This window comes from Cebidichthys violaceus, unplaced genomic scaffold (assembly GCF_023349555.1).
Source record: "Cebidichthys violaceus isolate CVI_PGR_0920_01 unplaced genomic scaffold, fCebVio1.0.p SCAF_3, whole genome shotgun sequence".
Classification (NCBI taxonomy): Eukaryota; Metazoa; Chordata; class Actinopteri; order Perciformes; family Stichaeidae; genus Cebidichthys; species Cebidichthys violaceus.
The window spans coordinates 16,617,643-16,640,380 of NW_027176483.1; the positions used below are offsets into that span (position 1 = coordinate 16,617,643).

General features: G+C 39.9%; 2 protein-coding genes across 2 annotated transcripts in view; one reads left to right on the plus strand and one right to left on the minus strand.

The window, feature by feature from the left end:
* ttc38 (tetratricopeptide repeat domain 38) lies at positions 1-10,707 on the plus strand. Its single transcript, XM_068722710.1, has 14 exons — positions 1-81; positions 479-556; positions 718-799; positions 2,241-2,412; positions 4,390-4,563; positions 6,080-6,155; positions 6,311-6,430; positions 6,558-6,617; positions 6,846-6,884; positions 7,374-7,455; positions 7,925-8,090; positions 9,202-9,361; positions 9,797-9,870; positions 10,266-10,707. Exons 1-14 carry the CDS (start codon positions 52-54, stop codon positions 10,348-10,350), a joined length of 1,398 nt encoding a protein of 465 aa, XP_068578811.1. The 5' UTR covers positions 1-51; the 3' UTR covers positions 10,351-10,707.
* Positions 10,562-22,738, minus strand: part of tspan33b (tetraspanin 33b) — an 18,419-nt gene continuing 6,242 nt past the window's right edge. Inside the window, exons 5-8 of the mRNA XM_068722711.1 lie at positions 18,621-18,716; positions 18,085-18,213; positions 12,177-12,338; positions 10,562-10,831 (exon numbers count right to left, since the gene is read on the minus strand). Of these exons, the coding sequence (XP_068578812.1) occupies positions 10,763-10,831; positions 12,177-12,338; positions 18,085-18,213; positions 18,621-18,716 (456 nt within the window). The 3' untranslated portion in view covers positions 10,562-10,762. The remainder of the gene's footprint in view (positions 10,832-12,176; positions 12,339-18,084; positions 18,214-18,620; positions 18,717-22,738) is intronic.

Here is a 22,738-nt window from a genome sequence, read left to right on the forward strand (position 1 = left end):
AGCGCCAGTGAGTACTTGTCGAAAGTTTGGAGACGTGAACGCTCTGCAGTAATGATGGCATCGAGTTTCAGGGACTGCAAGGTGAGTGGTTGTGCTTTAGGAAGAATAAAATCATCATATATAGGAAACGTTGCGCATATAATCTTAGAAAAGCACGATGTTCGCTGTGCATGCATGTTTAAAGTTAACTAAAGCGATACACGGGCTTCGTGGGATAGGTGTGGCACACTCCGTTTACATAACGTTGAGGATTAAATTACATTTAATGTCGGCCTGTCCGTTATTGAGTGCGCTGAATCAATCTTACGAGTGCACAGGTGGACTTGAAAGAAAATAGTGCCGCGTAGCCATATGGCGTTACTGTGTGTGTGTGTGTGTGTGTGTGTGTGTGTGTGTGTGAATACAACACCTACAGTGCTGTGTGACTGTACAGTATTTACATCTGCATCCTTATACATGTGCTTTCTCTCCCTTACAGGCATGGAATGCAGAAGGTCTTCCATTGTCCACCAGCAGCAACGAGGCTTGTAAACTATATGACGCCATACTCACTCAGGTAACACACACACACACACACACACACACACGCACGCACACACACACACACACGCACGCACGCACGCACGCACACACACATAGATATTGTCTGCAGGCTAGGCTGTAGTAGTGAGAGATACATTTACAATTAACAACATCTCTTTTTTTTTTGTCTCCTAGTATGTGACATGGCGGAATGATGAAACCTTGGGAGGGTTTGAAGGATGCATTTCTGCTATCCAGACAGCTGACCCCAACTTTGGTAAATAGATAGTTGGTCAAACGTTATTTATTAGCTTTATTTAACATTTTGCATTACTTGGTAAGTCCTGATGAGACACAGGAAGTCAGGCAGCAGCAGAGTGAAAAACATATTAAAGGAGACATCAGCACACCAGTGTTAAAAGTTCAGAAAAAGAAAACAAGGAAAGGGATCAAGGCAACGGTGCTAAATATACATCTACTGCTGAAGAGACCTGATTAGGAATGACTGTGACCCTAGATACTTTAAATAAACATTGAAAAGGTCAGATCCTCAAAGTCCTGGCTCTAGTTAGAGGGAGCATCAATCTTAAAAGCTTATCGTCATGTCTCGTACTTTGGGGCGCATTAATAGAAGGGACCATGACCTGTAAAAAAGCAAAGATCCGCTCAGCTAAACAAGCACTTTCCCAATAGACCTTCTGATACGTTATAAAACGTTAGTGCACATAGTACAGCGACAGTACCAGCTGCAAATCAAGATGATCCAGTTCCGTGACCCTGGTATTTTGCATGCGAGCTCTGGAAATGAGTCAGTATCTGTCTGTCAGTCAAAGCTCATTGTGTGACTGGTAGTCGACGTTTATAGATGCTGCCGTTTGTTTCGCCGCGAGTTTGAACTCTCATCTAAATGTTTGGTCGTTGTACATGCAAATGAATCAAGCTGTTGTTGTGCAAGTTCAGCAATTATTGATGCTGCCGTGAACTTGCATGCTGCTTTTGGCTGTGACTCAAAATACAGGGTTCAGACCATTGAAATGTTGGCTATTGAATGTTGGTTGCGTAACGGAAACTAATTGGGGTCGTCAGGTTGAATAACATTGTTAACATGAGTCAGAGTCAATGGATCTGATTTATACAACAGTTGTCTTTGGATTGAAAACAAAGCATTTGTCAAACAATATTTGGAATTATTAGTAACTTTGTAACCAACACAAAACTGTACTGAAGTTGTTGTTGTTGGATTGTTAAAATGTTGGACAGTTAGCCTCATGTAATTCATAACAGAACATCCAGTTTAAAGTCCAAATGAACGGTGCAGACAGGATGAGCTGGGCTGATGGCTGCGCAGCCACAGTCACACAGGGTAGTTCAGTTTTTTACAGTCTGTAATAGAGTCAAAGGTTGTTCATTCAGATCTATTGTTTCCTTTGTTTTGTTTTTTTTGTATCGAGGGGTTTCCTGCTGCAAACGTTTGTCATTATATCGGCCTTTAAAAATCCACTACTGATCGATCGCTAGTCAAAACAGTCTGAGGGCCTTTTTAACACCAACGTCATCTCATTAAACACAAACACAAGTTAAGTGGCCTTTCCTAAGAGCGGTTACTTCTCATCAAAAGGAAAACTTTTACAAGTGCATGTGATTTTTGTCATGTAAATTGTTAAACTGCGGTAAGAAAGTCCAGAAGAAAGTCCAGTGTTATCTGTTTCCCCCTGTAGTCATGGGTCATGTGATCAGTACGGGGCTGGAGCTGGTGTCAACGGCGAGCTCCACCCGTACGAATGAGCGCCTGGCCAGCGATGTGAGGCGAACAGTGGAGTTGGCCAACAGCCAGGTCCTCTCTCCCAGGGAGAGGCTCCACGTCGAGGCCATGGAGCAGTATTCACATGGGTAAGATCCAGAGCCAGGTTTCCACAGCGCCTACCGACCAAACAGAGGGATGAAAAGGAATGCGGTGATACCAGTGGTTACGAAAGAGCGTCTCAAGACCTCAAGTGCTCTTTGATGTTGTAAGAGGGGATCCCACCAGGCTTTGTTGTCTTCCACATAAGGGCTTTTAATGAAATGTATAGAATTCTACCCTATACATATAAACCTTTTTAATAAAATAAATCATGCAGTGCAGTAGTTCCCTCTAAAAGACAACATTTTTTAAGTATTCTGTGGAATAATGCACACACACACGCATGCATACATACATACATACATACATACATACATACATACATACATACATACATACATACATACATACTGCATATTACCTATCTTTGAAAATGAAAAGGTTTGGACATAAAGTATCACACTGTTATTGGTGAATGGTAAATACTAAATATTCATCACTAATCATCAATTAAACCCAAAAAAATCAAAATATACATCATCTTACAATGTTTATCTTAAAATAAAACGGACGTGTAAGCATTTTGCAAAATTACATGTTTAATAAAAAAAATAGTCTAATTGCATTGAAAATAACAATAACACATTTTTAACATAGTCAAATCTAATTGTTCAAGACTTGCCTGTATGTTTGCTTTTATTGCTTTTTTGCTCATTGATCACCCTCTGTTCAAGCTTTATTTATCCATAGAAAATGTTTAAAATAAATAAATAATAATAATTGGCCGAGATACATGTGACTGTCTCTCGCTGTTGTTTCAGAGAAATAGACAGCGGCGTTTGTTGTCTGAAGATGAGGCTCTTTCCAAAGTACTGATTGAGTGACGGACACGGTTTCTTAGGCCGCTTGCTTTTCCTACTTTTGGCCCAAGTTCCATTTCCGTTGTAGCAATCCACAGACCGAAGTAAAACCACAGGGAAGCGAAGGGACAGTCAACAAGAGAGAGACGCACGCTGCAATAAGCTATTTCTCCATACATGGTTATTTATTCATGCGCACTAAGGAGGATCTTTTGTTTTACAGCCACGACTACGCTGCTGCAACGGTTCAAATGTGAGATTGGCAGTCGAGTCGGGCTCCTTAGATTAACCAGTGACTATTCGAGGTCACTCCTAAGAAAAAGTTAAGCTAAATATACGCCAAATCACTTCATGTGAGCAGTGTTTGTAGAATTATGTGTTATTAAAATATTTACTAAACAATAACCAGCCTGTAAGCTACAATCTGCTACTGCCATGAAGCTATAAATACTCCGTCTCTTGTTTATGAATGCAGTACTTGACGCAGTTCAACATATTTGCTATAGTTGATGTACTTGCATGATACTTAGAGTTTTTGGGTTGTGGTTGAATGCACTTATTGCAAGTTGCTTTTTCTAGAAACATAAACTGTAGTATATTCACATAGATACTTTACATCTAGTTTCTTTAATATGGAATATATTTTATGAAATGGTTTCAAATATCAGTATAATCTTACGAAGAGACATTTTCACTGATTTTAATGAGTGAGGGCTACAGTGCAGTCAGTCAATTTGGGGTCAAATTGAGAAAAGATCAGTTCTGTTTATCTTCACAGAGGAAGTTTCCTGTGAAAGAACTCTTTTTAGACTACAAGAATGTTTTTCTGCCCCCGTGTGATACAGTCACATGCTTCACATGCACAACGTTCATCTTTTTATATTGTGTTCCAAAGCCTCTTATGTAAATTTCAGTCACAGTGCAGCGAGTAATATTCAGATTCTATCTGCAGTGTCTTATTTCCCCATGGTACAGTATTATAAACTGTAATATAGAGAAATACATTTAGTTTCTCAATATTGTCTTAGAGGATACTTGTGTTTTTCAAGGGCCTCTCATCTCCTCCGTTCAGCACAGAGTGTATTGACGTCTGAGTGATTCTCACGGTACACCTTTTCCATGTCCTCCACTGACTTCTTTAACAGTGACTCGTGTTTCTTGCAGACATTTTAGAAAGGCCTGCGACGTATGGGAAGACATTCTGGTGGATCACCCCACTGATATGCTGGCTCTCAAGTTTGCCCATGATGGCTACTTCTACATCGGAGCCCAGGCCCACCTTAGGGATTCTGTGGCCAGGGTGCTGCCCCACTGGAAACCACATATGCCTTTCTACAGGTACAGAAGACGGCAAACATTACAAGCCTTTTGGATCAATGTATTGGCCCTAGTTATATATATGTATATGTAGTGGGAGTGAAAGTGGGCTTTAAAACACTTCAGACATGGGGGGTTGTTCTGTATACAGGTGCTGAGTTGTATGTACAATGGGAGTGAATGGGCCTCCATAGGCCTTAATGCAATAGGAAAAATCTCTGCTCACTCATAAACTGACTCGCTGCACATAAGCTAATCATTATTATATTATATGTACAGTGTGTAATATTGAGCATGTTGAAAAAAGAATGGAGTTTATACTACATACAATAGCTACAATATGCATGAATACATGTCTATAGGATTGTTTTAAATCATAATAATTTAGTTTATTTAACAGTTATCAATGAGATATCTCATAGCAACCATCTACAAATAGTTTGGCATGTCAATCATCTTGGGAGCATTAAAACTTTCAGGGAAGAAACTAATATAAGGTGTCTTTATGGACAAGTAACTGTTTTCCATATCAACGTTATAGAATATGTTGATGTACTATTCTATTACGTTTTTATGGCATACCATATACTATGACTAAATGTCATGCTCTACTAAGACTTTTGTTTGACATTATATTGCGTACTACACAGTATATAGTATGTCACGACAAATGTCATAAAAATTACAATGACTTTTTTATGAAATACTCTGCTATGTCTTTTTAATGACATTTCTCATGTAATGTTTATGACATTTTTATGTTGTGTGAACAACTTGTATCCGCTGGCCCAGAGCTCATTAAATACTGTACATGCAAATTCTCTAAAGAAAACAGAAAACTACATTAGGTATGAACTTCATATGTTTTTTGAGATGCAGGTGAGGGGGGGGGGGGGGGGGAGACATAAAAGAAAAAAATAAGATGTATGCAAGAAAATGATCAGTTTGTACATGGATCATTAAAGATTAAAGTCACACAAGCGCGTGCAAACGGATAGTTTAGAGACTAATGTTCCTGTTTATAGCAGCATTACCTTGCTGTGGCTGGTTAGCTAGTGGTTGTAAGCAAAGTGTTTTCTAGAAGAGGCTGTTGAGGTGTCCTGCAGAGGGTAATCTCTCTCACTGCGGGAAGCCTCGCTCTTCCTTTATGTCCTTTTTAAAAGGCGAAAACTTGAAGCAAGTAAATTCTGGTTTTCTTCCACATCTGTCATGTAACAGCACATAGTCCAAGCACAGGCTGTAGGTGAGTGAGACCAAACAAAATCCAATTCATATTTAAACATTTAAAGGTGACATTGATGCGACAAATATATCTTCAAGCTATCACTGTATTACTGAGAGAAATACTCAATATACTGTCACGACTTTACCACAGCGGAAATTAAAGCCCATTTTCCTACTTAGGAGTAATTTGAAGGCAGTTATTAGCATAATGATCATGTTTTTAAAAACAATTTGGGGTCATTTCACTCTCGTTTTTTGCCCCGTAGTCGTGATTGTTTTGTGTGTGTGTGTGTGTGTGTGTTTGTTCTCGTAGCTATCTGAACGGAATGTATTCCTTTGGTCTGCTGGAGACTCGCTTCTACGACCAGGCTCTGAAAGTAGCCATGGAGGTGAGATTTTCTTTTCCATCATAGTCCGACATGACAGCCGCTTGATGAAGTGCTATGCCATTATGTTTGATTTTACACTGGTGTCAGAAATACAGCATTTTATCTGCATTTGTGTTGCTTCTCCTTACTTCAAACCGTCAAACTCTTTGGTGCAGGGCCTCGCTCTGACTCCGGATGATGCCTGGTCCGTTCACTCTGTCGCCCATGTTTATGAGATGACAGCAGAAGTGGACAAAGGCTTGAAATTCTTGGAAAGCAGAGAGAAAGACTGGCAGGTACAACTTGTGCTTTTCTTTGGTGTGTGTCATTTTAGCGACCTTGTACAGCTTGTACTACTGAATTCAATCACAGACTGAAATAGCCCACGGATAAATATTTCAAATTCGTATTAATTACTTTCAGGTAGCTGACGTGCTTGCCAGTCATAACTATTGGCATTGGGCTCTATACTTCATCGAGAAGGTAAATATCATAATGAGTTTTCTCATCCATGCGAATAGTTGGCAGTGAGAGTGTTGGTGGGACTTGTATTTATGATATCCCTTCCCCTGGGTAATTTGAAGTCTGAAGTTGATTATATTGCGAGGTTAATTTGTGTTTGCATCTGTGCCACACAATCTATCAACCCCGCTTATCTCTCAAGTCTGGAGGTCTTCACACTCACCTTCCTCACCTCTCCCTCCTCCACAGGGGCAGTACGAAGCCGCTCTGCAAATATACGACACTCAGGTTTGTTTGTGTTGAGATTTTTTTGCATCAAACCTTTAATGCTAAATCTGTCTGAGTGCATACACACCGAGTCCTTTCAAGAGCCATGCATGTACCGACACACAAGGGATTCAGACTAAAAGTAATGTGTGTTGTGCTTGTTGTGAGTCAAGGAGGCAAGTGTGTGCAAATGGAAGTCAGATCCATGTGATGACAAATTTCAGTGTCAACTGCCAAAGCTGATTATTTTTTTATTCACTCTAAAAATAGGAAAGACGAGAACGTTTCATAATGTTACTTAACATTGCCGTAAGTCTGAACGCGGCAGAAAGTTCTTACATAAAGTCAGAAGAGTCTCATGAATGTTTGAGGCGCTCACATCAGGGGAACGCAACGAGACGTAAACGTGTCTCTTTTTTTTTCACTCTGAAAAATGTCATTGTGTGGATGCAGCTACATGTTACGTCCCCCAGTGTTCAAGGTGAATAGTAAATGTTTGTCCTGCATTAGGTTTTCAGACGTTGCAAAACCACAGGATCCATGTTGGACACTGTGGATGCCAGTTCAATGCTCTGCAGACTGGAAATGGAAGGTAAGATACAGGCTGAAGTGTCGTTGGAAATGTAAACACTGTCTGCATTGAGGAAATTGGAAAGGTAGTTTTTAATCTTACCGTCCATCTAAAAAAAATAGGATATCTTGGATGCCACTTATCACAGTGCATCACTTCTTCAGAATTACACTGATCGGCCTAATCAAGGTGTTGCAACATTTGCTAATGTGTTGCTTATTGGCTGAAGGACGACTGCAGAAATCTAATTTGGGATAATTTAAGACAGTATGGTCTTAAGTGAAACTGCTAATGAGATGAGATAATCTCATTATCATACCTCATTAATCTGAAACTGTGTTGGAAACGGCTGTAATTTGCAGAACCTTTGACCACATTTTCGTAGTCTATTCCCACCAAAACAGACTAAATGACCTGCGGACATTTCAAAATTTGTCTCATAATTATGTAGCCTTCAAGCAATATTTGTGTGTGTTGGTGCGCGTGCCAGGCGTGTGCGTGGAGGACCGTTGGCAAGAGCTGTTCCAGGTAACGCGCCCGCACACCGACGATCACGTGACCTTGTTTAACGACGTCCACTTCCTCATGGCGTCGCTGGGAGCCAAGGAGAGCGGGACTTCTCAGCGTCTGCTGGAGGGCCTCCAGGAATTGGCTAAGTAAGTTCCGCACCATTTCTTCTGTTCACTGCACACCTCAACACTCTTGTCAGCCTTACATAAGAGCCACACAGGCCTTATGTAAAACGGAGACAGAAACGAGGCTGAGCGTGGGCTGGCAAGCTAGAGAGTCAGAAGGGGGGGGGGGGGGGGATTCAGAGCTGCAGTCCGTCTCAGAGACCGGAGTCTTCCCTCTACAGCAGATGTACCAGCAGCTGCTGCCTCTGTGGAATTGTGGTTACAATGTGTTCTGGCACCACAGACATCCTGTGCTCTTTTGTCCGGCGTACAGTCCACAGAAAAAGCTAGCACTTAAAACCAGTTCTTTAAATTGTCCTCTTTTTCAGTGTTATGTAATATAATGCAAGTCACAATAGTTGGGGAATGATGCATCTTCGGGGACGGGTAGTAAGAAACAGAAATGTTCTCTTCAACGCAGCTCTACTTGGAATTATCAGACATGAGGATGTTTGAGCTTTGCATTTTAGTTTTTTATTCCATCACTCAGTATATACATACATATATATATATATATATATATATGCCGCGTCTTATTACCTTGGTTTTCAGAGGAATGCACAGGTTAACATAATCCATATTTTTGCCATGATGTCATTTCACATACACCCTCTTACAAACTGAGGCAATGACTCTAAGCATTAGCTAATCCAGTATCCAGCATCAGCTTAAACAGCGTGGACTCCTTGGCCTTACAGTGAAGTGAATCCTACTCGGATGTTCAGGTTTTCACAGTTAAGTGGAGCAATGCTTTAACACCCCTGTCAGTCTGTAAAAGAAATAAGACAACCTGGAGTTGTTCAATAGAGTTTGTTGATGTTAATGTTTTTTTAATGTAGGAGATTACAAGCGTTGGTCAGCAACATTTACGGCTTTCATTTCATTAAACCTTACGAGTTTCCTCTGTAAACATGGCAGGAGCCTAGTTGTGTGAAGTTGCCTCCAAATTCTAACTGTTATCTCCTGAGTTCTAAATAGTTTGGAAAGCAGTTTGTGAAAGTCTTTTAGCAGTTTCTTGTTCGTTTACGATCTTTAAAACTACACCCAACTTTCCAGCTGTACCAATAAACGTCTCGTCTTCTTTCCTCGACAGAGAGCCAGGGGACAATCAACAGCATCAGTTGGCGGGAGCTATAGGTGTATCAATGTGTCAGGCCATGATGGAGTACAACCAGGGCAACTACGATCGAAGCATGGAATTACTGTACCCTATACGCTACCACGTGGTGGGGATGGGTGGCAGTGATGCACAGGTAAGGTCCTCAGGAACGGGTAACTGCGGTAAAAAAAGTCCAAACCAAACTGCGGTTCTCTTAAGCGTAGCGCCATGAGACTTCACTTGTTTCTCTTTAGATAACGTTGATCATACTGTGTGTCGTGTTTTCTTGAAAAACAGAAACCCCTGTTGTTGTGAAATAGGCCAGAGGTGAATAACACTGCATAAGAGCCAAAGCCTTTCAGTCCATGAACACACAACAAAGTGTGAGAATGCGGCGCACAGTGCACTGACATATGAATAATGAATCTGTGATGGACGCCGATGGACTTCATGCATTTTATGTTCCATGTGTTCAGAGAACTATTCCCCATGGTGCACAAGTGTACATGCATACAGTACAACACAAAAGGGAAGAAAGACTCTATGTACAGTGTTGGACCAGGGTTATGTTTTCCACTGTTGTTCTCAGAGGGATGTCTTCAATCAACTGCTCATTCATGCAGCCATGAAATCGGAGAATAAGCACCATCAGAAACTGGGAAGGTAATGCACAACAGGGATTTCCAGCCAAACAGAATGCTTCAATCTTCTGTTTTTTCAGTGCTGGACGTCTTTGCCATTTGTGTTTTTATGTGAAAGTCTGCTAAGAGTTTATGGTTGGAAAAAAAAAAAAAGAAAGATCTTGCACTATTTGAAGCACTGGATTTCATCATGATTCAGTGTAGCTTCTGGTGGGGATGAAGCTGTCCACTCAAGTTTTCCTCAGTTGCTGTCTGTTCCAGAACACAGGCTGCGTGCTCCCATTATGCAATCCACATCCCCTTGTCTGTACACCATGTTAGACTTGTATTATTGATCAGGTTAGCCTCTCAGCTTGTCTCTGTAAATCTGTGTTTAAAACTTAACATACTGTTCTGTGTTGTGCGGAATTCCTGCAGATGTCTTCTGGCGGAGCGCGATGCCATGAGGCCGAACTCTCCTCTGACGGGTCGTCTGATGCAGAGAGCGCTGGCTTTTCACTAGACCGATCAGAGCGGTTCTCATGCTAATAACGTCAACAGCATAATGTGCTTGCTTAACTTTTACTTGACATCTAAAACTTTTAAACAGCACTAGAGCTTGGTGCTCTTTTAGATGCAGACCTTTTAAGCTTTGTAAGTGAACACATTTATTCTTCTAATCAGTATAGAGCAGTGTAACTGTCACATTTAAATAAATAAACTAATACAAAAGTCATGTTCAAAACCAATGAATATACACTTTAAATTGTGCATGTGATGACTACACTTTTATACCTGTAGGCACGTTGAAATGAGAAATGTATTGGATGTCGCAGTGATACAGCAGCAATAAAAAAAAGATGCCCTTGCACATGTCAAACGAGTACCGCAAGTTCTTTTCTTCTCGGCGCTTTCCCCCCCGCGGCGGGCCGCTCTCACAACACTGAGGTAATCTCATCTTGGATCTGAGAGATCAGGATCTGGGACAGCACGATGCCTGCAATCTAGAGGACAGTAGCAGCCACTTTAGATTACAGAACAGACTCGCTGTGACTGTACAGCCTGTGCAGAGCATGTCAAGGTCCTTTTGGCACAAGGAGGAACAGTTTTCAAAATGAGATAAGACATGTCTGGATTGTGACACTTGAATTTACTGTATAGTCATATTAACTGGGTTATAACACTTTTTATTTATTTATATATATATATATATCTCACTTCCGATAGAGCTGATCACAGAGTGTTTCTCAGCGAGAACACACACACACACACATTCAGGGTGGCGGAGCTCAATAATCAACAGTTTGATTTAAACGCGGTATGTTATGCAGACAAATCCAGCAATAGTGTTTATAGTTAAGATGTGCAAGACCAAAAAGAGAACTTCATAATCCGATTCCCTGCACATCAAGGCAAACTGGAATACTAGTGCAATTGTTTTGACAGGACTCATGGGTAATTCACATGCTTCCCTCTTAGCAGGATCTTTGGGGACCCAATCAGCCAGATATGAGAGCGAGACAGATCGGGCAAAAGATCCAGTGGCAAAGCTGCATGCTGTGGCAGAATGCAGTGTGACAGACATTCGTTTTGATAAGTAAGCGCACTAATTATTTAGAGGCAGCTTTTGATAAGTGCTTAGTTGATTTCATGGCCAATCTAACATTTTGACTTGACTTATTAACAGTACTTGATGTTGTACGTTAGGTGTGTTGTGCAGTGGTGAGTAGCAGGGAATAGTCGCTATGCTTCTGTCTCAGGCTCATAAGCTGACATTATCGCACGCAGACTTCTACCTCGGTTGCACATTAACCTGAGCTTTCGGTCTAGAACAGTGCAATAAATGAATAATGTGCAGTTAAAAATTCATTGTCCCGCTGTGCCTAGTTATTGCTGTCTAGGTATAACCCTCCATTTTAAATCAGTTCTATCCCAGTGGCCTCACATTAACCCTACACCCCGTGGGTTTCTTCCAGAATAAGAATTTCATTAGTTCTTTTTTTTAAACTTCTGTACAAGGACAGGGTTATTCAATGTGAGACTTTCTGCACTTCTACAGTGTGTGCGTTCCTTCAAATAAGGTGCAGATGAAGTGTTGCCGGACTACTTTTTAGCCGTGTCCAAATACACCATGCAAGTCTGCCTTAGAGGGAGCAGGGCCCGTCAATATGTTGATTGCTACACGCTCAATTATATTGGCGTGTGTGTGAGTGTGTGAGTGTGAGAACCTATTTAAGATCAGACTAGAGCCATTTCTCAGCCAGATTTATCTTGAGGTTGCCAATGGGAAATTGTCTGTTGTCAATTAGTGCGCAGCCTGAATTAAGTGAAGTCATGTGTGGGGTTTACCTGAGGCAAGGCCAGGCCCAAGGCGAGAGCCCCCACCAGCAACAGATGAGACTCGATCCACACCACTGCTTTGTCCACACAGCCTACCGGGTAGATTGACTTGTTCGCCTCCAGGTAGCTCATGGTTTGAACCCCAAAACCGCACATAGTGTTGATCACTGTCTGTATGCCAGATAGACAAAGACAAAGATGGAGGGAGACAGAAAACGGGAGGGTTTGAGAGATTGTCTTCAGTCTTACTTTTTTTTTCTCTTGTCTACTAAACCTGAAACAATGGAAATACTGTAGTATTCAGAAGAGACTCTCATAAGCTGCTTTTCCCGTCTCTTGTGTTATTTTGCGTTGACAATATATTCACTATTTGGACAGCCAAGGGAGAGTTCTGCAGATGCTTTTGTTGACTGTAGAGACTTGTGAGTAAAGAAGGGGAAAGAAAACCGCAAGATACCGATACAACCACGTCCATTTGATGTGACAAGAAAGATGAATCAGTCCCTGAAGTAGCCGTGCAGTTACAGGCTATGAACAGCAGGTTGCAGCACTGCAACAGCTCCTCTAGTGTTTAATTAATAGATGTTTCACCCATGCAGAAAAAGGTTGCTGTGATCTGTTTTCCGTGTAGCATGATGTATAATCAATATTAGTGTGATTGATCTACATGGAGTCTTTTGTTTACTGTCTTCACATAGAATACAAGGAATTGTTGGCTTGTAAGCTGTGCTGCTGTATGTCTGCATAGGTTAGACAAGCATTGTAAATGTGTCTTTGTGTGAGTGCAAATGAGTGTATTCATGCATTCATGAGGACATATTTACATATATACTGCTTGTGCTCCAGCATGCATCCTTATCTGCACACATTTAATTTGTTATGCCTGTGCAGACGGCTGTGAGTGTTGGTTCTACGCGGAAAAAATGTCATAAAACCTTTTGAAACATAAATATATATATCTATATCTATATATATATATATATATATATATATATATAGATATATATATATATCTATATATAAATATAAATAAATTGCCACTGCCAACACTGCTTTAAAGGTTGGTCATGATACTGCAGACTGCATATCAGACAACATATCGACGCTCTATATGTTGAAGATGAGCGTTATATACCAGTTGGCTAGCTTTAGCTTGGGCTTGATTTTAGACACTTTACCCTTGATTATTACATTATTTAGATCTTTTGTTTTGTTGCAAATAACCTCATGGAGCTGGTTCTTAAATTAGACTCTCAAAGTCAAACACCAGTCATTCATGAAAGCTGCAGATTCTTCACAAGGAAGAAACTGGTTGGTCATTATCAGACCAGTTCTACACACGACAACTTACTTCAACCAAAGACACTTTTGTTTTTTTTACTTTTTTGACATACTGTACTTTTTTCAAAATACTATACAATGACATTTTTTCAACATGCTATTCCATGACTTTTTCATGACTGTTTAAGACTTTTTAAAACAAATTTTGACATACCATACTATGTCTTTTATAGGATTTTTATCAACATATTATACTACGATGTTGTTTGACATGCTATACTTCGACTTGGTCATGTTTTTTTTACATACTTATACTACTATATATTTATATCACAAGACGTTATTGACGTCCCATTGACGTTTTATGACATTTTTCGACATACTACTGTCTTTTTCAGGAGTTTTATCAAGATACCATGCTATGACTTTTTTTCAAAATGCAATACTATGACTTTTTTATAAATTTGTTTGCAAATTATACTATGACAATATGATGACCTTTTTTCGACATATACTTCTTTATGTATTTTTTTAAAGAAAATATGCTTTGTCTTTTTTCCACATGCTACACGATGACAATGTTAAGACTTTTTACAACATAGTTTCGAAATACTATACTATGACATTTTTGTTAAATATGTACTATCGCTTTTTGACATTTTATATTAGGGCCTTTTATTCTTCTTGTAACATGATATACTGTGACTTATTTATGACTTTTTTCAATATCCTATAAAATATTCTTTTCTGACAGTAGTACATAGTAGTACACCATGTCTTTTTCGACATGGTGTACTATGACTGTACTATGACTTTTAAACAATATATTATTCTTAATACATTTTTGCTTTAATAAGAATAAAAGACAGGGGCAAGAGAGCGGGTTAACTACATGCAGATAAAGGCCACGGGCTGGATTTGAATGTGGATTTTGCAGAAAGGAACCTTCACTTCCTGGTTATTAATTGAATTATCAATTGAAAGACAGTAGCGAGAGAGAGGGTTAACTACATACAGATAAAGGCCAAGAGCTGGATTTGAACACCTGATTCTGCAATAAGGAATATGAATGATTGCAGCTGCTCTACCTGGTGAGCTATAGAGCATGACTATTTTAAAAATGTAATATCACAAGATTTTACTGCCGTCTGATTGACTTCTTATGACTTTTTTTGGCCTGCTATGGTATGACTTTTTAAAAATGAAACAATTTCGACAAACTATACAATTACTTTTTTATGACTTTTGTCAACATGCTATACTATGACTTTTTTCGACATGTAATACTATGACTTTTTAAGGATTTTTTTCGACATACTATTCTATGATTTTTCATGTTTGTTTTTTTACATACTCTACTGTATATGTATATCACAAGACATTATTGACGTCCCATTGACTTTTTTCGGCATGCTATGCTGTGACTTTATAAATAACAATTTTGACATACTATACTATGACTTTTTATGACTTTTATCAATATACTATGGTAAGACTTTTGAACATGCTATACTATGACTTTTAAGAAATAAATTAGACATACTATACTATGAATTTTTTCAACATGTTATACTATGACTTAAAAAACATTTCGACATACTATACTATTACTTTTTCATGTTTTTTATACAGTATGTATATCACAAGACGTTATTGACGTCCCATTGACTTTTATGACTTTTTTATGACTTCTATCAATATACTATGCTATAACTTTTTTGAAGATGCTATACTATGACTTTTTAAAAACTTTTTCAACATACTATAATATGACTTTTTTCTGACTTTTATCAAGATAATTTGCCGTGACTTTTTCGACATTCTATACTATGACTTTTTCACGTTTTTCTTTTTACATACTCTACTATATATGTATATCACAAGACATTATTGACGTCCCATTGACTTTTTATGGCTTTTTTTGGCATGCAATGCTTAGAATCTTTAAAAAAACAATTTCGAGATACTATACTATGACTTTTAAAAATAAATATTTTGACATACTATACTATGACTTTCAAAAATAAATATTTCGACATGCTATACTATGACTTTTTTTATGAATTTCATCAAGATACTATGCTATGACTTTTTTCAACATGCAATACTATGACTTTTTAAAGATTTCTTCGACATGCTATACTATGACTTTTATGAAATACTATATGTTTATTTATGGCATACTATATTATGATTTTTTGTGACATAGTATAGTATGACTTTTTTGTGACATCCTATCCCATGACTTTATGGTATACTATAGTATGAATTTTCTGACATATGACATTTTACTTATACTATGACTTTTTTTACACACTGACTTTTTTATGACATACTGTAGTATGACTTTTTTATGACATACCATAGTATGACTTTTTTTTTACTTCTTATCACATACTTTATTATGGCTTTGTATTACATACTCTAGTATAGCTTTTTATGACTTTTTATGACACACTATACTATTACTATTTTAAGAGATACTTTAATATACATTTTTAAAGACTTTTTATGTTGACATGCTATCATATGCCTTTTTTACATACTACAGTAAATTATGACTTTTTATTACATCATGGTATGGCTACTTTATGATATACCATACTATGACTTTTATATACAGTATACTGTATATATATGTGTGTGTGTGTGTGTGTGTGTGTGTGTGTGCGTGCAAAACTTGCAAGACTTTTATTGGTTCAAAATATTTATCAATTGTAAAAAAATAAATGCTTTTGTGACATTCATGATGCCTGATAATCAGGAAATGAACTTGCCATTTCACTTCATTCATTCAGCCTAGAGTTCATGTTAGCCCTCTTGAGATGAAAGGTTATTTTGTTTTGCCATAACCAATCAGTATTAGTGACATATCTGTCCCATGCCAGGCCTTGTCATTTTCACTTGACACAGAAGCTGCAGTAGTGGCTGCATTAATCAATTAACTTTCTGCTTTACACATGATTCAAAGAGTTTAAGAGTTGTTGTCTCTTTAAGTCCACTTACAACAACTTGTAGAGCTGCCTTGATCTCATCCATGCTTGTCACCATTTTTCTATCTATATTTTTTATGAATGTACTGTACTAGCCATGTATAAAGATGATGTCCCCAGTCCTAATCCTGCATAATACGTATTGCTGACCATTTCTCTCTTTAACTGTGGGGAAACAGCTTTAAGTGGCCACTACACCAGACTTATTTGAATTTTTGAACAGTTATGGGCAGTTATTCAGAGGTCTGGGACCAGGATAATGTTCTTTGCCTGTTAAAATTCCAGGTAGCGCATCTGTTCACAAGCTATTACTTCCCCAATTCCCTTGAGATGGCGCACATGAGCAAATCTGCATTTGCAGTTCTCTTTCATTGCATCCTAACATCTCACTCAAAGAACTGAGATTTGGAAAGCAACCTAGTCTTAAGCGCAATATGCTATCAGCAGCTGCATCCATTCATTGTTGACTGATACATCGGTTTTTACGAATGGCCGCGAGAGCTCGTACTAATGCCTCATGATGTGTCTAAGCAGCATCCACTGAATAAAGCGATAGCCCTTTCCACCCAACCAAGTCTGGACCCTCTCATCTTCCTTTGATTGAAAAGGAGGAGGCAAAAAGATGAAAGTTCTGCGAGTGTAGACTTGAACCTGGCTTTGATAACCTTAAGCTAAAAAGCCGGGTGAGGGCGCAGAGACCCTCTCCTCCGTTGTGAGGGAGGGACTCTTCCTGCGGAGGTACAGTATGGCGTGGTAACCCAACTCTGGCTCCATGGGTGGGTGGTCCACGCGCTGAAGACAGGATGGGGGAGCGAGTCTTCTGAGGGGAGCCCCAGGAAAACCTCACCACGTTAGTTATTGTCGTGCAGCATCGGGAGAGGGCGAGGCGGGCCTCGTGATCCGGCCACGTAATTACCAGTTTCTCAACGGCCCTTTCGAGAAGATTCACGAGTTCCTGATGGTATGGACCCTTCGTTGAAGCGGGATTGGACGGCACCAGAGGTTCTTCCGGTACGTCCTCCACGTCCTCTTCCGATGGAAGTTCACTGTAGTTGGCATATGGCAACTCCTCGTACTCTCTCCGGCCCGAAAGCGTCAGGCACCGGAAACAGCGGGTGTGGGTGTCCCTCCTAATCATGTGTGAACCACAGTCGAAACAACGCATACATTCTTCCATGGCTAGCCAGCAACTGTCGACGAAGCTAATGTTAGCTAGCTTAATGTTGGCAAAGTGCCTGCTTCCACACAGTCTGTGATACTATTTACTGCTGGGCAGGCTCGGTGATGTAGGCCTAAGGGGTCCAATCACAGTGTGTCATGGCCAAGTTCAGACTTGGTTGGGTGGAAAGGGCAATCGTTTTTTTTCAGTGGATGCTGCTGAGACACAGCATAAGGCATTATGCAAACTCGATTTTGAAATGAAGTAAAACTAAGTTTTTACGCAGAGCACCTTGCTTCACATTACTTTGAAAACTCCGCTAAAACATGCTTTTAACTGGCATTCAACCTAATCTGAGTCTTCTTTATGGGAGTGTTTAACAGTTTAAATTGCTGTACAGTTAGCGGTTTTCCATCAAGCTTTTAGCTGGTGAGTTTTTTGTCCACACATGGTATGTCATTACGCTACACCAAGAAACACACACCTCTCCAGGAACAGGAGTGCAGCAGGAGTAAGGCACAGCACAGCGCTCGGAGCTGGGGTTCTCATGTGTACAATTAAAGTACAGGTTCCGAGACCAGTCTGTGTAGTTGTTCCACCCACAACACTTGAACTGAGAGACAAAGAGAGGGAGAGGAGAGCACAGCAGGTTTATATTTAGAACCCTGGTCTTGCTGTGAACTATACATCCTGCCAGTCTGGGCTTCTCCCATGGGAAAACCCAGGCCCACAAGTGTGCCAGTGTGTGCAGATGGAAGAGGAATATCACATGAGGAGTCCCGCAGAGTACAGGAACTGTACGTAACGTGTAGCCACTCATGTGGAAATCCCTCACCTAAGCCAAAATAACAAACATAAGTCATACAGCTTTGTGGTCTTTTGTGGTGGTTTCCTGGTCAAGTGCTCAGACATGTTCAATAAACCACTAGCTGTGATCAATTTATAGACTTGTGTGATATGGATAGCTATACACACACACAGCCACTTTAAGCTCTCCATAAGTGGAATTGACCAGCGCACCTCTTTCTGGATGTAATCCATCAGGTTCTGCAGATCCAGGTCATCTCTGTAGTGCACGATGGCTTTCTTCACAAACTTTCCCAAAGCATCCCGAGTCTAAGAGAGGGGACATGTAGGAGTTTATACACAGGATAATAGCTTTAAAGGTATCACATGAAGTCATTTTGTCAGTTGCTGTTTGTAAACACAGCATTCAAACTTCCCCCTTCCTCTCCAGCTTTACCTGCGAGAGAGGGAGCGCAAAGGTGGACGAGCAATCTGGAGACTGGATGAAGAGAGTGAGTACAAAGCCGTGAATCAGAAGAATAAAACTTTATTTTGTGATTGTTTCACGGCAGTTACTTTCTAAAGCACACACAAGCACATCCATACCTCCTCACAAACCTGCAGGAGGGTGCCATATTTTTAATGGATGCAGCCCAAGGCATGTTTTTTTCCTGCTGTGGCTGCCTGTCTGCTCTCCCTGTGCTGTCACTGACAGTCTGACAGTCTGACATAGCACCGCATAGCAGAGACAGGTAAAAGAAAGAAGCGCATAAGAACATGCAGCGACGTAACAACCTGTTCCCCGCTCAAGAGCGCCGCATACCTTGAGCCTTGGTGCACCGGGGTGCGTGATAAAGTGGTGTTTGACCTTTGGGCTGCACATATTGGCTGGGGGTTACACACCCATGGGGGACCAAAATAGTCTTTGCTGTCACCCAGAAACGTCGCTAACACAGCAAAATAAGAAGACAAAAAAAAAATATGTACAAAATGTACATACAGACACCGCCACACACGTGTGTGCAATAAGTCTATGCATTGGTTTTTAGGAAACTGTAGAATTATATACCGTTAATAACAACATTGCTATCTTCTAAATACATTGAAATTGCCAGTGGGGAACTTATCGACAAATGTCTCTATAACCAGGCAGCTAAAGTGCTCAGTGAGCAGTGAACTTCTCAGGTTGTTGGGCTCCCTTAATCACTTGGGCTGCATCTATGGAGGATTGCAAAGTGCGTTTTCTTGACACGTCCTGTGAACAGACGTTGTGGAAATCCTCACACAACTAAAAATGGATCATATCTGGGATAGTTTCAGATCTTAGTTAAAACCATTTCTCAAGAGAGATCAGGCACATATTCATTGTTAAACCAGTGGCTTTGTTTTTATTTGATCTACTTTTACCTTTATTGTTAAATGCATATTATGCTGCATTGCACCACAAATGTATTCTTTATAAAAGGCCACCAAGGGACACATTTTACAAATTAGCTTTTAGGCTATAAACGCTATGATATGCGGCGCTAGTTCTCTTCATCTATGTTCATCTATCTGCCCACGTGAAAATAAACACAAATAATACTAATATATGTATGAAGGGGACACATAACATCCTCTTGTGTGCGTTGTATGAGCATCCTGTGGGATGTAGCTCAACAATACGCCAGCAGAGCAGGAACTGCTGCAGTGTGATGGCTGGAGTGCAATATAATGACAATAATACAAATGATTCATGCCTTTGAAATCAATGTACACGACACATACCAAATACAGAACACACACACACACACACACACACACACACACACACACACACACACACACACACACACACACACACACACACAGGTTTTACGCTGTTTCAGCTGCGGTAGATAATTGGTTGAATTTGCCCATTTGGAAATTGTCATCAGCTCCACTTGAGCTGAATAAACAAAGCCCACATGAAATATAAATTAAATCCATTGACTTGTTTGAATAATCTGTAATGAGGATTTTAAACTAGATACGGTTGATTCAGACATTCAAATTGTGTGTTACTGTATTTTGTTAGCTTTCATTGCCCATGATATTATTTTCATTTTATTTAGTTTTTCTATTCACACATATAAATAGGGTTAGAAAATGGTTTTAATACAAATCTCCATCCTTTAGAAATGTCAAAACAAGGGGGGCCATGGTTACACAGCCTTGAGTTCAGATGTAATATATGCTAATAGGAGCACTGTATGTTAATGTACCACTGAACTTAAAAATTTCATTAAGCCTGAAATTAACTTCTGAAAGCAGTTTGCTGAAGGCTCTCTGAATTGTTCTCGTTATAGCCGACGTTAGAACAGGTTATGTTGATAAATACAGTGAGCTGTATCAATATAGCCCAACATTTTTTATCCTGAAGTAGTTTTACTAAATTGTGTTAGTATTTTTACGGCGTTCCCCCACTCTCACCCTACACTCCCCTCTCTTTCTGTCTCTCCACGTGGTGCAGAACGCTTGTGGGTCTCGGTTCCCACCGTCACACCTCCCCATGTCATTAGTGGCAAAGTCTCCTTCAAGGGATCTGCTGAAATGGAACATTTGGTTCCACTTTGAAGTGCCGAAGCATTTGAATCATTTAGCAAGGAAGGATGCTGGGAGGGTTGTTAAACTGCTCTGTTTAGCAGCAGGCAGTCCGAGCGCTGACAGGGAACACAAGGGAGAGGAGCGGTGTCATCAGGCACCCGGCACCTGGGCACACATTGGTGTCAGAGAACGTTGCCGCCGCTGGCTCTTATGTATTTATTCTCAAAGGAGCCCTAATGGGATGTTACTCTAAAGGAGATAAGTTGATACTAAATCAATGGGATCATATGTGGTGCTCAGATGGATATAGGATTTCACAAACATATATTCATGCAGTCATTGAATGGATTACCTGTTCTCATACAGACACAGGCATTATTATTCAATGATCAGAACAAGGGATTATAAAAATATTGTTTTTTTTAATGGACAGAAAAAAAGAATCCTTCACACACAATTATATGTATTCTTTGGACTTTCTCTAAACTATGTTTTCCTTGTTAAATGATGTATAATTGATCCTGTTGAGGCTCAACATATAGTAATGTCTCCCTGAGCAGAGAATGAAGTCACTCTTCTCCTTGCTTTGTTGACATAGCTGGGCCTCCCGCCTTTCTGTTAGTGCATGTTAATACATGGGAGCGTGCCCCACTGGTTAGCCCACTGCGGCCACACGGCACTGCTCATATTGAGGTTACCGCTGATCACAGGCTCGTTCGAGATGAGCCTATGATCCAAGTTGTCTGTGTGATTGAAATATTTAACGCTCGATTGTTGGCTGTTGGAAAGAGAGCCGTTGACAGGCAATTGAAATGCTCCCAATCTCGGATCTTGAACCTTTAACAATTTTGCTGCAAAATAAATTTGCACATGAGACAAATCTAAATGTCCGAATTTGGGACACAGCTTTAGTCTTTTCTAGTTTATACACACTGCATCAGGGGTCACTAATAGGCGGACCGCGGACCGGATTCGGACCCAGATGCCGTTGTATCCGGACCCAGGACCTAAAACCGATAGATAATTGAGAATTATTACATTTTGACGGAGCGCTTTTATTTTAACCGGCACAGCTTTTCCAGCCTTTACGGCACTTGTTCAGCGGCGTAAATCACATCACGTGATGCAGCTCAGCCAATCAAATATGGGTATTCTGACAAGATTCCTGACTCGAGTGAGATGTAGACACACGGGGAGACGAGGAATGAGAACGAGGAGTATTATTACGTGAGTCAGAGAAGTTATTTCACATGACGTTCTCCAAAGAGAGAGAAGTGGTCAGAGAGACCAGAGTCTTTAAACAATAATGACTCTTTCAGAGGTTAATTCTTCCACGGACAGTTTAAACCCAGTGTGTCTCATATGTTCAGAGACCGTGACGATTATTAAAGGCGGTAATGTGAAGTGCCACTACAAGACAAAGCACAACTCTTTTGAGCAAACGTACCCACTCACATCTGAAATGAAGACAGAAAATAAACCTAAAAGCCCAATATGATCAGAATCCTAACACATGAAGTCACTGACCAACTATGATGTTAACAGAGGTAATAGAGCTGAAACAAGTAGTTTAATAACCACAGATAAAGTCCATGCTCACACATTTCTCTTGTTAGAAGATGAGAAAAATATAATATCGTGGCTTTTTTGATTGACATCACTTCACACCTGAATAAACTGAATTTAAGGATGCATAGCAATTCAGTGAAATTATTTTTTCTAAAATGAATTAATTAATTTTAACCTGAGGTGAAATGATTTTGTAATTATGCACCATTTCCTCTAAA

Coding starts and splice junctions, on each gene's coding strand:
- ttc38 (XM_068722710.1), top strand. CDS start 52: ATGATGGCATCGAGTTTCAGGGACTGCAAG. Junction 2,413..4,389: donor ATGGAGCAGTATTCACATGG/GTAAGATCCAGA, acceptor TGTTTCTTGCAG/ACATTTTAGAAAGGCCTGCG. Junction 7,456..7,924: donor CTGCAGACTGGAAATGGAAG/GTAAGATACAGG, acceptor TGCGCGTGCCAG/GCGTGTGCGTGGAGGACCGT.